This window comes from Dendrobates tinctorius, unplaced genomic scaffold, assembly GCF_039654945.1.
Source record: "Dendrobates tinctorius isolate UK_male_01 unplaced genomic scaffold, ASM3965494v1 ptg000175l, whole genome shotgun sequence".
Taxonomy (NCBI): Eukaryota; Metazoa; Chordata; class Amphibia; order Anura; family Dendrobatidae; genus Dendrobates; species Dendrobates tinctorius.
Window position 1 is genome coordinate 7,326,213 of NW_027361842.1, and position 16,783 is coordinate 7,342,995.

General features: G+C 43.1%; 1 protein-coding gene across 1 annotated transcript in view; it reads right to left on the reverse strand.

Annotated features, from left to right (window-relative positions):
* The window catches only part of LOC141054167 (uncharacterized), an 81,498-nt gene that overhangs the window by 48,448 nt on the left and 16,267 nt on the right, over nucleotides 1-16,783 (reverse strand). Inside the window, exon 2 of the mRNA XM_073551363.1 lies at nucleotides 14,187-14,380. Coding sequence (XP_073407464.1) covers nucleotides 14,187-14,380 — 194 coding nt within the window. The remainder of the gene's footprint in view (nucleotides 1-14,186; nucleotides 14,381-16,783) is intronic.

A 16,783-nucleotide genomic window follows, 5' to 3' on the forward strand; every position in this document is an offset into this window, starting at 1 on the left:
ACCCCCTGTGACGCCCCCCAAAGCAAGCCAATCACTTGCATGCCCTTCTCAAAGATGGTGGTTACCCCTGCCTATGTCATCACGTTGCCCACAGTGTCCGTGGATCCTGATTGGCTGAAAAAGGGCGGAAAACAAACTTTTGAAACGCGACTTTGGCGCTAAAGTCGCCAAGCTCGTGGCCGACCTCACCCTAGGGTCAGGTTTCGTTTCATGAAACCCGACTTTACCAAAAGTCGGCGACTTTTGAAATTTTTCGACCCGTTTCGCTCAACTCTATATACCACCTTACACGGTGACACAGAGGAAGGTACAGAGGAAGGTGCAGATGACATTGAAGATGAGGTCATGGATGACCCATGTGTTGACCCGGATTGGCAACCATTAGGAGAAGAGGGTACCGGTGACAATAGGTCAGAACAGGAGAAGGATCCGCAGCAGGCATCGTCATCGCAGCAGCGGTTATCCGGCAGGCCCGTAGCTGTCAAAAACTTGGTAAGAAAACTAAAAGAGTTGCAGGACAGCTTGGCCAGATGGTCAAATTAGCACAGCATGCAAGCCCTGAAAATTTGTACCATAATAGGAAGAGTGCAGTGTGGCACTTTTTTGAACAAAATCCTACTGATTACGCAAAGGTTATCAGTAAGAAGTGCGGAAGGACCTTTAGCAGAGGGAAAAATCTACGAAATTTGAATACCAGTTGCATGCTTAGACATTTAACCAACATGCACTTGCAAGCATGGACGGACTACAAAAGCTCAGGTAGCACATGTGCACCTGCTCTGACTGAAGTTAGCCGGCAATGCTCCATCGCTTTCCCCACTATAAGGCCACCGCTAAGCACATCACCATCAAGAAATGTTGAGGTGTCGTTGCTAGGCCAAAGCAGTCAGGGAATCACAATGTTTTCGCGAGGAAACACTGAATCTAGGCCATCAACACCCTCACCATCACCATCCCCTTCTCAGTCCATCAGGTCCAACACTAGTTCCCCCCATATGCAGCTCTCAAGTCCAGCTCACCCTACCAGACACTCTCAGTAGGACAAGAAAGTACTCATCCTCTCATCCGCGTACATTGCCAAACTGATCTCATTAGAGATGATGCCCTTCCGTTTGGTTGAAAGCGAAGCCTTCCCAGAGCTCATGGCCTATGTTGTCCCACGCTATGACCTACCCAGTCGGCACTTCTTTTCTCGAAAAGCCATCCCTGCCCTCCTCCGGCATGTGAAAGGCCGCATTGTCCATGCACTAAAACAATCAGTGAGTGGAAAGGTGCACCTCACAACAGATGCATGGGCCAGTAGGCATGGCCAGGGCCGTTACGTGTCCATCACTTTGCACTGGGTTAATGTGGTGGATGCAGGCTCCACAGGGGACAGCGGTGGTGGAACAGTGCTGCCTAGCCCACGGTATAGGAAACAGTTGGATGTAGGCGTTCGACCCTCCTCCTCCAGAAGTGAAAGCTCATCGACAGAGCGCAGTCACACGAGCACTCCATCCACATCTGTCAGTGTTGCACACGAGGTGTCCCACTATCGAACAGCTAGTGGTAAGCGGCAGCAGACTGTTTTAAAAATGTTGTCTTTGGGCGACAGCAGACACACCGTGGAGGTACTGGCTGACTACTTGCATCGACAAACTGAGTCATGGCTGGGCAGTCTATCTTGAGCCAGGCAAGGTAGTCAGTGATAATGGGCGGAATTTTGTGACAGCCACAGCCCTTGCAAAACACACACATATACCTTGCCTGGCTCACACCTTGAACCTGGTGGTGCAGTGCTTCCTAAATAATTATCCGGAGTTAACAGTCCTGCTCCATAAGGTGCGAAGACTGTGCTCGCACATTCGTCGCTCGCCCGTACACTCCAGTCGTATGCAGAAGCTGCAGCGATCACTCCACCTCCCCAAGCACCGCCTAATCATAGACGTTGCTACAAGATGGAACTCCACCATGCACATAGTTGAGAGGCTGTGCGAACAGAGGCAGGCTGTAATGCATTTGTGGGAGGATACACGGGCAGGCAGTTTGAGGGCAGACATGGAGTTGTCAGGTGTGCAGTGGTCAAAGCTGAAAGACCTCTGTAAAGTCCTTCAGTGTTTTCAGAAATGCACACGGCTGGTAAGCGCAGACGACGCCATCATAAGCATGAGCATACCACTTATGCGTCTGCTCATGCAAACTTTGGCACACATTAAGGATCAGGTGTCTGCAGCTGAGGAGCAAAAGGAGGAGGAGGAGGGAAGCCTTGATGACAGTCAGCCATTGTTTGGTCTGGGAACTGTCGTGGACGAGGTGGAGGAAGAAGAGGAAGATGAGGAGAATGAGGGGGATGATTATTTTGGGGAGGATGCCTCTCAGGGGGCAAGAGAAAATGTGGGCGTGCCAAGGTCAGGTACGGGGTTTGTGCGTGACTGGAGGGATGTGGATTTGCCAGAAAGTGCTCCTCCACCCACCACTGGCAGTACAGCATTGACACCTGGAACATTGGCCCACACGTGTGATTATGCCTTGCGGATCCTAAAAAGGGACCCCCGCATTACCAAAATGATGAGGGATGACGACTACCGGTTGGCTAGCATCCTCGATCCACGCTATAAAGGCAAATTACACAACATCATGCCACAGGAGAACCTAGAGCTAATATTGGCTAACAAACAAGCAACTCTGGTAAACCATTTGTTTGAGCCATTCCCAGCAGCACACAGCACACAGCAGCGAAGCTGGTTCTCCCACGAGCCATAGTGGGCAAAATGGAAGAGGTGTTCGTGGTGCACACAGCTGAACTGGCATTGGAGACAGGGGTCTCCTGAACATGTTGTGGTCTGATTTCTCAAGTACCGTGCACACGACAGCTAATATAGAATCGATTGCAAGTGACAGGAAACAGCAGTTGTCAACTATGGTTACAAACTACTTCTCCCATATCGAGGTTCTTCCTCACAGGTCATTCCCCTTTGAATATTGGGCCTCTAAACTGGATACATGGCCAGAATTGCCACAATATGCCTTACAGGGGCTCGCTTGCCGTGCTGGTAGTGTGCTATCTGAAAGAGTCTTCAGTGCTGCTGGATCAATCCTGACAGAAAAAAGGACCCATCTGTCGACCCAAAATGTTGATGATCTAACCTTCATTAAAATGAACCATGCATGGGTTTCAAAGGATTTTGTCCCACCTTCCCATGATAACACATAGGTTGCCAGAAAAAAGGCTCGCATTTGTCCTCCTCTTCCTCGGACTTCTCCAATTCCTCCATTTGCAGCTGCAGAAAGTCCAGCCTACACATCAACATATGCCATTTTTTAAACCTCCCTAACTGGGCTGCTCCCCCCCAGGACCGGGGTCACCACCTGGCGCACCTGGGCAAGTGCTGTTGCCCTGAACAGGTGTGTAGCCCCACCCTTGGGCGACGGCACTGGCACAGGGCCTCTCATAGTACAACAAAGTGTCTCTGACGGTGGGGAGGCCCACTCGCCGTCCGACACACTTGCGTACTATGAGGGGCCCTGTGCCAGTACCGGCGCCCACGAGTGGGTCCCCCCTGCTTGCTCAGGGCCACAGCACTTGCAATACTTACCTCTCCCAGCTCCACCGCTGTGATGTCTTCCGCCTTTCCTGACAGTGACATTGAGATTAGAGAGCGCGATGACATCACGTCTGTATGCCCTCTACCGAAACAGTACAAATGCAGAGAGCTTGAAGATGGCAATGCTGAGGAGTCCAGAGTAGAGCAGTGCCCAGCAAAGAGAGGTATTTAATTTTTTTAAATGTTGGGAGCATTTTTTGGGGAGCAATATACAATGGAGAATGATATATGGGGCCCATCATACATTGGAGCATCATCCATTTGGCCCATCATACACTGGAGCATTCCAAAGGTGGACATCAGACACTGGAGCAGAATTTACAGGGCCCATTATGCACTGGAGCATTAGAAATGGGGCCCATTATATATGGAGCATTATTTGGGCCCATAACACAGTGGAGCTTCATCCATGGGGACCAACATATACTGTAGCATTATGTGGAGCTCATCATATACTGTTTCAAAAATTATATGGGACCAATGATTCTGTATGGAGAAATATATGGTCCTCATTACTCTGTATGGCGCACTATGCGGTGGCCATAATACTTTATGGAGTAATATACTGTCCGTTTTTGGAGCTATTGGAAAATTTAAAATGGATATCAGTCATAAGATGTAAGAAGTGAGGTATTTTTCATTGTACTATACCGCTAATTCTCTGCCATATCAGAGGATCATGAATTGTGGCATGTGTTAAATGAGCCCAGTGACACTCTTTGGCCCAGGGTCCACGAAAATCTGGAGTCAGCCCTACTCCCCCCACAACTTTAGCCAAATAACCCCCAGTTTTCAATGCTTAACTATTATTATAAAGTAAATTAAGGTTGACAAGCTTAAGTAATAAGAATTAATGTTTTTGGCATTAAAATGGGCACTGTAGGGTGTGTTTCCTGTCCTCCACTCCCTGCCGACCTTGGTTCCCCATTGACTTGCATTTGGTTTCGTGTTTCAGTCGGTCTTCGACTTTTCACGATAATCGGCCGATTTCGTTCGACCTGACTTTTGAGAAAGTCGGGTTTCATGAAACCCGACTCGACCCGAAAAAAGGCAAAGTCGCTCATCTCTATCAGGAACGCATCTCATGTTATGTTCTGAACAATCTTCCAGCGGAACTGGTGTTGGGATTCTCCTGGTTACGATTACATTGTTATTGACTGGGAATCTCGGTATATTGTAAAATGTGGACCTAATTGTTCTAAAGGTTATCATTCTAATGTAATGGTGTCGTCCGTTATTCTGGAGGGTATTCTGGAGTACCAGAGGCGTTTTAAGGATGTTTTCCGAAAAAGAGTCTGAGGTTTTACCACCACATCGCTCCTATGATTGCGCTATCAATCTCGTTTGGGGTGCTAAATTGCCCAAGGCCCGTCTGTACAATCTTTCTGGCCCGGAACCTTCCACTATGAAATAGTATGTCTCTGAAAGTTTACGTAAAGAACACATCCATCCCTCTGTCTTTCCTGTGGCTGCTCAATTTTTTTTGTTAAGAAAAAAGATGATGGTTTACGCCCTTGCCTCGATTTCCGTGAACTTAATAAGATTATGGTGAGAAATACTTACCCTCTCCTGCTCATCCCTGATCTTTTCAACCAATTGTCTGGGGCTAAGTGGTTTTCCAAGTTAAACCTCAGAGAAGCATATAATATTATTCGTATTCAGGAGGGGTATGAGTGGAAAACGGAATTTCTCATCTTTGAGAGTTTGTTTGAAGACCTGGTTATGCCCTTTGGTCTCACCAATGCGCCAGCTGTGTTTCAGGATTTCATTAATAATGTTTTTTTCGATTTCATCAGGTTTTTTGTGGTGATATATTTAGATGACATCCTGGTATTTTCATCTGACAAGGAATCTCACTTGGGTCATCTGTGTGCAGTTCTCTAGAGGTTACGGGAGAATTTGCTGTTCGCTAAACCTGAGAAGTGTATATTTTTTGTCCAAGAGCTGTCCTTTCTTGGAGTCATTCTGCATGCTAACAGATTTCGCATGGACCCTGGAAAGGTACAGACCATTGTTGATTGCATGCAACCGAAAGATCGGAGAGGTCTTCAGCGCTTTTTGGGGTTTGCTAATTATTATCAGAGATTTATTAAAGGGTTTTCTAGGTGGTCAAGCCTCTCACTGATCTCACTCGTAATGGGACTGATCTTAAAAACTTGTCAGTCTCAGCAGTTGCAGCATTTTCTTAATTGAAAAAATATTTTATGTCTGCTCCTGTGTTGGTCCAGCCCGTTCTGTCAGAACCATTCATTGTTGTGGTAGACGCATTGGAGGTGGGAGTGGGGGCAGTGTTGTCTCCGGGACCCATCAATTTGACTAACTTGAGAACTTGTGCATTTTTCTCCAAGAAATTTTGTCCTGCTGAGAGAAATTATGATGTTGGGAATTGGGAGTTATTAGCCATAAAACTGGATTTTGAAGAATGGAGGCACTTTTTGGAGGGGGCTGTTCTTCGGATTACAGTGATTATGAACCACAAGATCCTGTCCTACACTGAGTCAGCTAAACGCTTAACTCCTAGGCAGGCAAGGTGCTCCCTTTTTTTTTTCAATGTTCCATTTTTCCATCACCTTTTGGTCTGGTTTCAAGAATGTCAAGGCTGATGCCTTGTCTCGCAGTTTGGATGCGGCATCACCTCCCGAACCTGCCTCCTCCATTCTTCAGCACGGGGTGGTCATTGCTGGGGTGTCCTCTGAGTTGTAGCAGGAGATTCGTGAGGCTCCTCCATCAATGCTGGAGAATAAGCACTTCCTCCAATTTCAATATCGGTTTAGGGTTCTCCGAGAGTTCCATGTCTTTGCTCTCAGTGGGCATCCAGGGATCTTGGCTACCCGGAGAGCTATTGATAGACTGTTCTGGTGGTCCTCCGTGTCTTCTGACATCGCAAGGTTTGTGTCTGCTTGTGATACGTGTGCCCATACTAAAAGCTCCCATAACTGGCCGGCCGGGGAATTGGTGCCATTCCGGATAGACCTTGGACTCATTTGTCCATGGATTTTATTACTGATCTCCCTCCTTCCAATTGCAAAACTGTGGTCTGGGAAGTGGTTGACAGATTTGGTAAATTGGCGCATTTTGCACCATTGGCAGGATTACCTAGCGTAGAAACTTAATCCCAGTTATTTATTGAGCATATTGTGCGGTTGCATGGTGTCCCTCGAATTTGGTGTCTGAGGGGTACAATTTGTGTCCAAGTTCTGGAGGGCTTCCTGTAAGAGACTGGGTATTGATTTGACCTTCTCCTCGACCTACCATCCTGAAACCAATGGGCAGACGGAGAGAACCAACCGGTCACTTGAACAAATTTTGCGGTGTCTTTCCACATCTTGGCAAGATGATTGGTGCTCCTCACTGCCGGAGGCTGAATTCACATTCAATAATCGGGTTAATCAGTCCACTGGTACTTCTCCGTTTTTCTGTAATTACAGTTTTCACCCCCATTTTGGTGAATTTTTCAGGTTGGATTCGGGGTGTCCAGGGGCTGATTCCATGGTTCAACAGTTGGAGGAGGTGTGGAGGAAGGTTCAGAAAACATTGGGGTGGCTCAGGGTGATCAAAGACATTTTGCTGATAAGCGATGATCTGTGGGACCTATGTTGCTGTTGGGAAGAAAAGGTCTGCTTGTCTACCAAGACTGTACATCTGAAGGTTCCTTCCGTTAAGCTGGGTTCTAAGTTTATTGGTCCTTTTGAGATCATTGAGGTTTTTAACCCAGTAGCCTTCCGTTTAAACTTACATCCGTTGCTTCGGATCCCCAATGTATTCCATAAATTCCTTCTTAAGCCATGTGTACCTTCCTCTGCTAGGTCTCCACCTCCTCCGCCTCCTGTCTCGGTCGATAGTCAGACTGAGTATGAAGTTGAATGGATTGTAGATTCTCGGAGAGTTTGCACTTCGCTTCAGTACTTAGTCCATTGGAGGGATTATGGTCCTGAGGAGCGATCTTGGGTAGTGCCCTGATTTGTCATGCTTTGCTTTCTGACCTTGCCCATGTCTGTTCCTCCCTCTCTGCCCATCCTGTCTTAGTGTTTCCTGATTGCTTTTGGATTTTCCGGTGTTTGACTTGGTTTTGCCTCTAACTTGCCTTTGCCTCTTGGCACTGGTACTTCTGCCTTTTGTCTGGTATTGAACCTTTGGCTCTCCACTGACTCTGTGCTTGCTTTTTCCCTTGGTACTGCGTGACGGTCTAGGTTTTGACTTGGCTTGTTTGACTACTCTGGTGCCACCTGGTGGTAGCTTCGCTGCAGAACTGCAGGTCTGCTCTTGTAGATGTGTTACTATCCTTCCACTCTGTTGCCATCAAGAGGAGGATCTAGTTACCTGCATAGCTGCAGCGTGACATGGCCTGTTTCCTTACTGGACCTTATGTAGCTTAGACTCAGCAAGGTAGACATGATCCAGATCATCACAGACCTAGAGCCTCAAAAAACCCATCAACCGAAAGCAAGTCTGATGGTAGTGAAAAGGCCAAGGATTAAGGATCTCCTTGAAGGAGAGAAATAACAATCGCAATCTGTTGTTCCTCACTCACAGAACAACAGGGATGAAGCCTAAACTAATGCTTGCAAGCTTCACAAAACACAACAAATTTATCCCGTCTCCCTTAGATCACAGAGATATGCGACAAAAACAACTTAATAAGTAACATTTCTCACATGTTCACTTTACATCAGCACAATTTTGGAACCAAAATTTTTTTTGTTAGGAAGTTATAACAGTTAAAAGTAACAGCGATTTCTCATTTTTACCATTTTTTTTAGGGACCACATCACATTTGAAGCACTTTTAGGGGTCAATATGATAGAAAATTCCCAAAAGTGACAGCATTCTAAAAACTGCACACCTGAAGGTGCTCAAAATCACATTCAAGAAGTTTATTGTGCCTAAACAGTGGAAACCCCCCACAAGTGACACAATTTTGGAAAGTAGCACTTTGAACCCCCAAGTGCAATCCTCGAGTGCTTCACATGAGTTTATAACGTAGCGCCGTAAAAATAAAAAATCATATTTTTTTCACAAAAATGATCTTTTTGCCACCATTTTTTATTTTTCAAAGGATAACAGGAGAAATTGGACCCCAAATGTTGTTGTGAAATTTGTCCTGAGTATGCTGATACCCGAGATGTGGGGGTAAATCACTGTTTGGGCGCATGGCAGACTTTTGAAGGGAAGGAGCGCCGTTTTATTTTTTCAACGCAAAATTGGCTGGAATTAAGATCAGACGCCATGTCGTGTTTGGAGAGCCCTTGTTGTGCCTAAACAGTGGAAATTCCCCACAAGTGACATCATTTTGAAACTAGACCCTCTAATGAACTTATCTAGATGTGTAGTGAGAACTTTGAACCCTCAAGTGCTTCACAGAAGTTTATAACGTAGAGCTATAAAAATAAAAAAAATCATTTTTTTTCACAAAAATGATCTTTTTGCCCCCAATTTTTTAATTTTTCCAAGGGTACCAGGAAAATTGGACTCCAAAAGTTGTTTTACCATTTGACCTGAGTACACTGATACCCCATATGTTGAGGAAAACTACAGTTTGGGCACACGTCGGGGCTTTGAAGGGAAGTAGTGACATTTTGGAATGCACATTGATGGAATGGTCTGCAAGCATCATGTCGCATTTGGAGATCCCCTGATGTGTCTAAACAGTGGAAACCCCATTTTGGAAACTAGACCCCCCAAGAATCTTATCTAGATGTGTGGTGAACACTTTGAACCCCCATGTGTTTCACTAAAGTTTATAACGCCCAGCCGCAAAAATAAAAAATCATATTTTTTTCCCACAAAAATAATCTTTTAGTCACCAATTTTTAGTTTTCCCAAGGGTAACAGGAGAAATTGGACCCCAAACGTTGTTTTCCAATTTGTCCTGAATACGCTGATACCCCATATGTGGGAGAAAACTATTGTTTGGGCACATGTCGAGGCTCGGAATGGAAGTAGTGACGTTTTGGAATGCAGACTTTGATGGAATGGTCTGCGGGCTTCATGCCGTGTTTGGAGAGCCCCTGATGTGCCTAACAGTGGAAATTCCCCACAAGTGACCACATTTTGGAAAGTAGACCCCCTAAGGAACTTATCTAGATGAGTGGTGAGCAATTTCAACCCCCAAGTGTTCCACTAAAGTTTATAAAGCCCAGCTGTGAAAATAAAAAATCATATTTTTTTCCACAAAAATTATCTTTTAGTCCCCAATTTTTAGTTTTCCCAAAGGTAACAGGAGAAATTGGACCCCAAAAGTTGTTGTTCAATTTGTCCTGAGTACGATGATACCCCATATGTGGGAGAAAACTACTGTTTGTTTCTAATAGATGTGCCTTTTCTGGGCAGCTGTGGGCTATTTTTAAGCTGGGTGGGCCTATATTAAAGTCCCCTTACCAGCCTGAGAATACGTGCACCCAGCTGTGAGCTTTAGCAAGGCTGGTTGTCAGAAATAGGGGCTACCCCACGCCGTTTGTTTAAATTATTTATTTAAATAATTTAAAAAAAACAGCGTGGGACCCCTCTATTCCTGATTACCAACTTTGCTGAAGCTGACAGATGAGGATTGCAGCCCTCAGCTGGGAGTTGTACAGGGGAACCCATGCCGTTTTTTTTATTTATCCATTTATTTATAGAGCAGGCAGCGGCTGATGAATACCCCCATCAGCCACTTCTGCTGTCACTGTTATTATCAGCAGCAGGGGTAGACTGTTGTGACTATTAGTCCCATCAGCCACCGCTTGCTGTCTCTTTTATTACCTTAAATGTAACTCTCATCATTCTCCCCTGCTCGTGCCAATCGCCAGCAGAGCAGGGGAGAAAGATGAGAGCCATGGCACCTGGCACCGGGGAACAGCTCTTACTGCAACGCTTCTTCCCTGACGCCCGTCTGTGTGATACTGATGTGGCACACACAAGCCACACGTGTGCCGCAAGTATTACCCAGATGGACACTGACATCTCTGGTACCGGAAATATCAGGGCGTGTGAAAGAGGCCTTATAGCGGGTTTTTATGTTTGGTAGCTGTCACACGCTAAAAGACGCTTTTTATTGCAAAAAATAGTTTTTTCATCAACACATTTTGAGTGCAATAATTTTTCCATATTTTGGCCCACAGAGTCATGTGAGGTCTTGTTTTTTGCAAGACGAGCTGACGTTTTTATTGGTACAATTTTCGGGCACATGACATTTTATGATCACTTTCTATTCAAATATATTCGGGAGACAGAATAAGCAAAAAACAGCAATTCATTAATTTCTTTGGGGGGGGCGTTTATACCATTCCGTGTGTGGTAAAATTGATAAGGCAGTTTTATTCTTCGGGTCAGTACGATTACAGCAATACCTCATTTATTTTTTTTTAATGTTTTGGCACTTTTACATAATAAAAACTATTTTATAGAAAAAATGATTTTTTTTGCATCACTTTATTCTGACAGCTATCATTTTTTTGTTTTTTCACTGATGACACTTTTGTGGCTCGATTTTTGGGGGAGAAGATGACGTTTTCAGTGGTACCATGTTTATTTATATCCATCTTTTTGATCGCATGTTATTCCACTTTTTTGTTCAGCAGTATGATGATAAAGCATTGTTTTTTGCCTTTGTTTTTTTTTTTTTGCCTTGTTTTGCCTTTTTTTTATTGTGCTCAGTAAATGGGTTACCTAGTGGTACAGTTTTATAGGTTGGGTTGTTGCGGATGCGGCAATACCAAATTTGTGTACTTATATTGTTTATTTTTTTTATTCAAATATTTATTTATTGATAGAATATATATTGATTTTTTTATTATTATTATTATTTTTTAAAAAAATATTTTTACAATTATTAAACTTTTTTTTAACTTTTTCCTACGTTTTTACTTAGTCCACTATGGGACAATCATTTTTTGCAGGCTGATTGCTTCCATGGCATGCAGATGAAGCAGCATCTGCGTGCCATATAAGCTGTTAGCGCTGCACTAACACAGTGAGACTTGCTGATCATGCACTGTGCATAATCAGCAAGTTTACTAGCTCTGGTGAGCTGGATGTCGTCGGCTTCCAGAATGCTGCGATCTTGTGTGATCGCAGTATTTCAGGGGTTTAAGATCCGGGAGGGGTCTGTGACCACTCTTGGCACTTGGTGACAGGTGTCAGCTGTGAGAATAAGTTGACACCTGGCCGTGATAGGTCGCGCACCCCTCGTGACTGCAGCCGATCACTTAGACATAATGATCTGTCCATCGTCAAATTGTGCCAGGTCACATGGATGGATCATTACATCTAATGTCAGAAAGGTGTTAAGGAAAAAATAAATCCAAATCTACAGGCCCCTGTGTGAAAAATTGATTGACCCTAAACCTAATAATTAGCTGGGCCATCCTTAGCAGAAACAACTGCAATAAAGAGTTTGCGATAACTGGGAATGAGTTTTTTACAATGCTCTGGAGGAATTTTGTCCCACTCATCTTTTCAAAAATGTTTTAATTTAGCCACATTGGAGGGTTTCCAATGAACAGCCTTTTTAAGGTCATGCCACAGGATTTCAATCAGATTAAGGTCAGGACTTTGACTAGGCCACTCCAAAGTCTTTATTTTGTTTTTCTTAAGCCATTCAGAGGTGGACTTGCTGGTGTGTTTTGTATTATTATCCTGCTGCATAACCCAAGTGCACTTTAGCTTGAGGTCACTAACAGAAGGCCGACATTCTCCTTCAGGATTTTTTGGTAGACAGCACAATTCATTTTTCCATTTACTAAAGTAAGTCTTCCAGGTCCTGAAGCAGCAAAACAGCTCCAGTCCATCACACTATCACCACCATATTTTATAGTTGCTATGATGTTCCTTTTCTGAAATGCTGTGTTACTTCTATGCCAGATGTAATGGGACATACACCTTCCAAAAAGTTCAACAGTTGTCTCGTCAGTCCACAGAGTATTCTCCCAAAAGTCTTAAGAATCATCAAGATGTTTTCTGGCAAAACTGAAACTAGGCTTTATGTTCTTATTGCTCAGCAATATTTTTCATCTTGGAACTCTGCCGTGTCTCTTTCTTATGGTAGAATCATGAACCCTGACCTTAACCGAGGCAAGTGAGGCCTGCAGCTTTTTGGATGTTGTTCTAGCTTCTTGGATGAATCAGCACTGTGCTCTTGGGGTAATTTTGGTTGACCGGCCACTCGGGGGAAGGTTTACCACTGTTCCTTGTTTTCGCCATTTGTGGAAAATGGCCTTCACTGTGGTTTGCTGGAGTCCCAAATCTTGAAAGATGGATTTATAACCTTTTCCAAACACATAGATCTTACTTGCTTTGTTTCTCATCTCTTCCAGCATTTCTTTGGATTGCGGCATCATGTCTAGCTTTTGAGGATCTTTTGGTCTTCTTCACTTTGTCCGGCAGGTCCTATTTAAGTGATTTCTTGATTGAGAACAGGTGTGGCAGCAATCAGGCCTGGGTGTGGCTATGGAATTTGAACTCAGCTTCCCAAAGATATGATAACACACAGTTAATTTATACTTTAAGGGGGAATCACTTTTTCGCACAGGCCCCTGTTGGCTTGGATTTCATTTTCCCTTAATAATAAAGATCTTAATTTAAAAACTGCATTTTGTGTTTACATGTGTTATCTTTGTCTAATGTTTACATTCATTTGGTGATCTGAAATATTTCAGTGTTACAAACATGCAAAAGAATAGGAAATCGGGAAGGAGGCAAACACTTTTTCTCTTAACTGTATATACAGAGCTCCTGTGTATAATATCACAGGTGAGTCAGTGTGTTACCTGTACACTTACACTATATTGTGTATACTATGTACAGAGCTCTTATGGTAATATTAGTATTGTGTTTTTTTAATTAATGATCAGTATTGTATTTGGTCACTATGTGGTGGTAATATATGATTTAATCATGGAGTGATGATATTTCTTTGGTATATTGATGTTATTTGATCACTATGTGGTGATAATAATATGTGGTCTGGTCAGGGTGTGGTGGTATTTGTTTCTTGTATGTGGTAGCATTTGGGCAATATGTGGTGGTAATATGTGGTCTGGTCATAATGTGGTGATATTTGTCCCCTGTATGTGGTATTATATGATCACTATATGGTGGTTATATGTGGTCAGGACATGGTGTGACAGTATTTGTTCCTTGAATGAGGTATTATTGATTATTTTGTAAAAATTATGTGTCATGTTCTCTTAAAGAAAAATAGATAAAAATATACCTAAAACAAGTACTGGCTATTTCAACAAATTTTTAATTGGTCAAAATAGAGTAGGGCCCTGCCAAAAGACTCTACCTTACCATGCTGAAAGGCTTACTTTTTTTTTGCACCAAATCAAAAGCTAATGGCTATGACTGTGATATGGTATTTGATGGCAAGTGTTCATGGGTGATTGGTGAGGACGTGATGTAGAAGTGACGTTTTTTGAAGAGTGGGCGGTGGGACTGTGGAAGGTTTGAGCGGTGGAGGCGGAGCTGGGTTGGAGGTGTAACTGGGGTGGAGGAAGAGCCGAGGTGGAGCCAGGACGGCTCAAGGGAGCCTGAAAATTTTGTCTGTATGGGACTCTGAAATTTCTGGTGGCAGCCCTTTGTTTACTGATACTGTATAGTTAGTTACAAAATGAAACTTACCATGCTTATTGTTCCAGTTTTCAGCATCATCTCTTAGAATATGAGAAACATTTCCATCCAGCTCCATATTGAAGGAAGGATTGTGATTGCCTCCACATTTCTGAAAGCCAGGTTCATAGCTGGCTGATCTTAGAGTAGCATTGCCATATCCTTCACCTTGTATACTGCGGAGTTTTGGACTAAAACCTGTGTAACTAAAGGAGAAACTGGATTTTAATATGATCAGATATGTAAAATAAGTGAGGGAGGCATCATATAAACCAAGGGGTGGGAGGAATTAATATTCTTCATAAAAACAGATTTCTGAAGTCAGTCAGGCAAACTTCCAAGGCTTCTTGACGTCCATCTCCTTTATAAATAGCTCATTTTTTCCTATCCCTGACTTCATGAATCTGACTACACAGCTCAGGCAAATAGGCTGCCTTAAAATAGGCAATGTATACAAAGCCATAAGCTGAGTGCAGGATTTTGGAAACATCTTTCCTGCTAAAAAGTCTGGATATATGCTCTATTCACACTGATGTCATTAGCCTTTAGTCAGGACTTCTGCAAGTTTTATATGGAAGGGTTAACCCCAAAATCACAATGTAGTCTTATAGTAATGTACACATACTGTATATTTATTAATTTATGCCAAAATAACTCAGTTTTATATCTACTTTATTTTGATCAAATAACCCCCCCCCCATTGGATGCTCCTCCTTGCTCAATTTTCCCTTTATTTGCCATGTGAACCATCGTTGTGTAGTTTCAGAGCTCCAGTTCAATCATAGGTAATCAATAGGTAATAGCTATTTATAGAGACACTGATTCATTTTGGCTTTATACAGCCGCATGTCAATCTATGTGGCAGCACTGGGGTGACGGCTTCATGTACAGTATATGGCCTATATCCTACTATGCTTTTCACCTGCGGTAACATATGAACTTTTCATAGGGTTACAGCTTGTGCTTTCTGTATTCTGTCTTTATTATGTGTTGATTTTATTGACAACTTATGCTAGGTTGTCTTTAATCAATGTATTTTGCATTTCTAATAAACTTTGATATACTGAAATACTATGGATCATATGCTGCTTCATAGTCTCTATAGGTTCACATGCATTTATATGGTGGGATCTTTTTTCCTAATTTTGTAGAGGAACTATATATTGTCTCCAGGTCAATCATGTGTAATGCAGTCTTTCTCAGCTAGTTTCCTGGCAGTATTGCTATGAGACATATCTGGAACTGAGCTGCTCCTGCGAGGAATAATGTCACGGGAAGTGGCATAGCCTCGTTTATTACAGTGCAGAGATTTCATAACAGGAATCAGTAGTGTGGGTGGGTACTGGTAACTGGAGATGCAAAATACGCTTGCTGTGTATAAAGGGTCTGAGATGTGTGATGTACTGCATGATGGGGCTGTATACAGAGGTCCTAAGGAGAGTGATGTACTGCAGGATGAGGTCTTTGTATAGAAAGTCTGAGAGAAGGGATGTATTGCAGGATGGGGCTGTGTATATAGGTGCTGGAGAAGTGATATAATACAGGATAGGACTGTTTCTAGACAGACTTAGAGGAGTTGAGTTGTTTGTTGCCTGCTGCTGAGAGATCAATGATGTGAAACTTCAATGCTGATTTGCTGATGTATATGGCAGACGATTATCCTCTGCCAGCAAAGCAGCATTTGGAGTATCACATCACTAATCTCTCGGGAGCAGGCAACAAGCCCAATTCTGCATTGCCTAACTTCGATATTGAAAAAGTGCAGGAGAATTGAGCTCTGTGAGAAACTAGCTAACAATTATGTAAAACCCCATTGGCAATTATATTTGTAATAATATTAACTTTTACAGAGCCAATATATTCTGCAGCACTTTTCAACTTTAGAGGTGACTTGTACAGACAACAAAGACATTACAGAATAAGCATAATTCAGATATCAAATGGAGGAAATAGTGGAGACATGAAAGGTAAATGGTAAAATGTGCTTATATTGTATAATACAGCCATATTATATTAAATAGGGTATGCACATAATGTTGCATGATCTGGTCGCCAGGCATTGTGTGTACGGTACAAACACAGAGGGCAATTAGGTGAATGGAGGGTGTGAACAGATGCAACGGGGGTCATCATTTTGAAAAAAATTTTGTATGGGCCAAACGAGGAATTTTAGATATGTGAGGTGGAGCGATAGGCCAGTCTAAAGAAATGCGGTTTTAGGGCACGCATAAAACTGCAAGTATTGGGAATTAATTGAATTGACCTGGGTAGTGCATTACAAAGAATTGACGCAGCATGTGAGAAGTCTTGGAGACAGGAATTGGAGCATTTTATTAGTAATGTAAATGGCAGAAAATAAAATTGGTCAGGTAGGATACAAGAGCAGAGAATGTGTAGAAGCATAAGGTGAATTCTTCACTTAGTTTAACTTGAAAATGACTCAGTGGGGCTAGTCAGGAGTACACAAGGGGGAAGGGTTTGCAGCACTGAAAAGAAGTATTCTGCTACAGGGAAATGTAGTATGAGCAGTGTATGATTAGGACCTCTCATTCAGGTATATGAAAATATATGCACATGTAAGGCTAGTTTCACACTAGCATTCAGGAGGG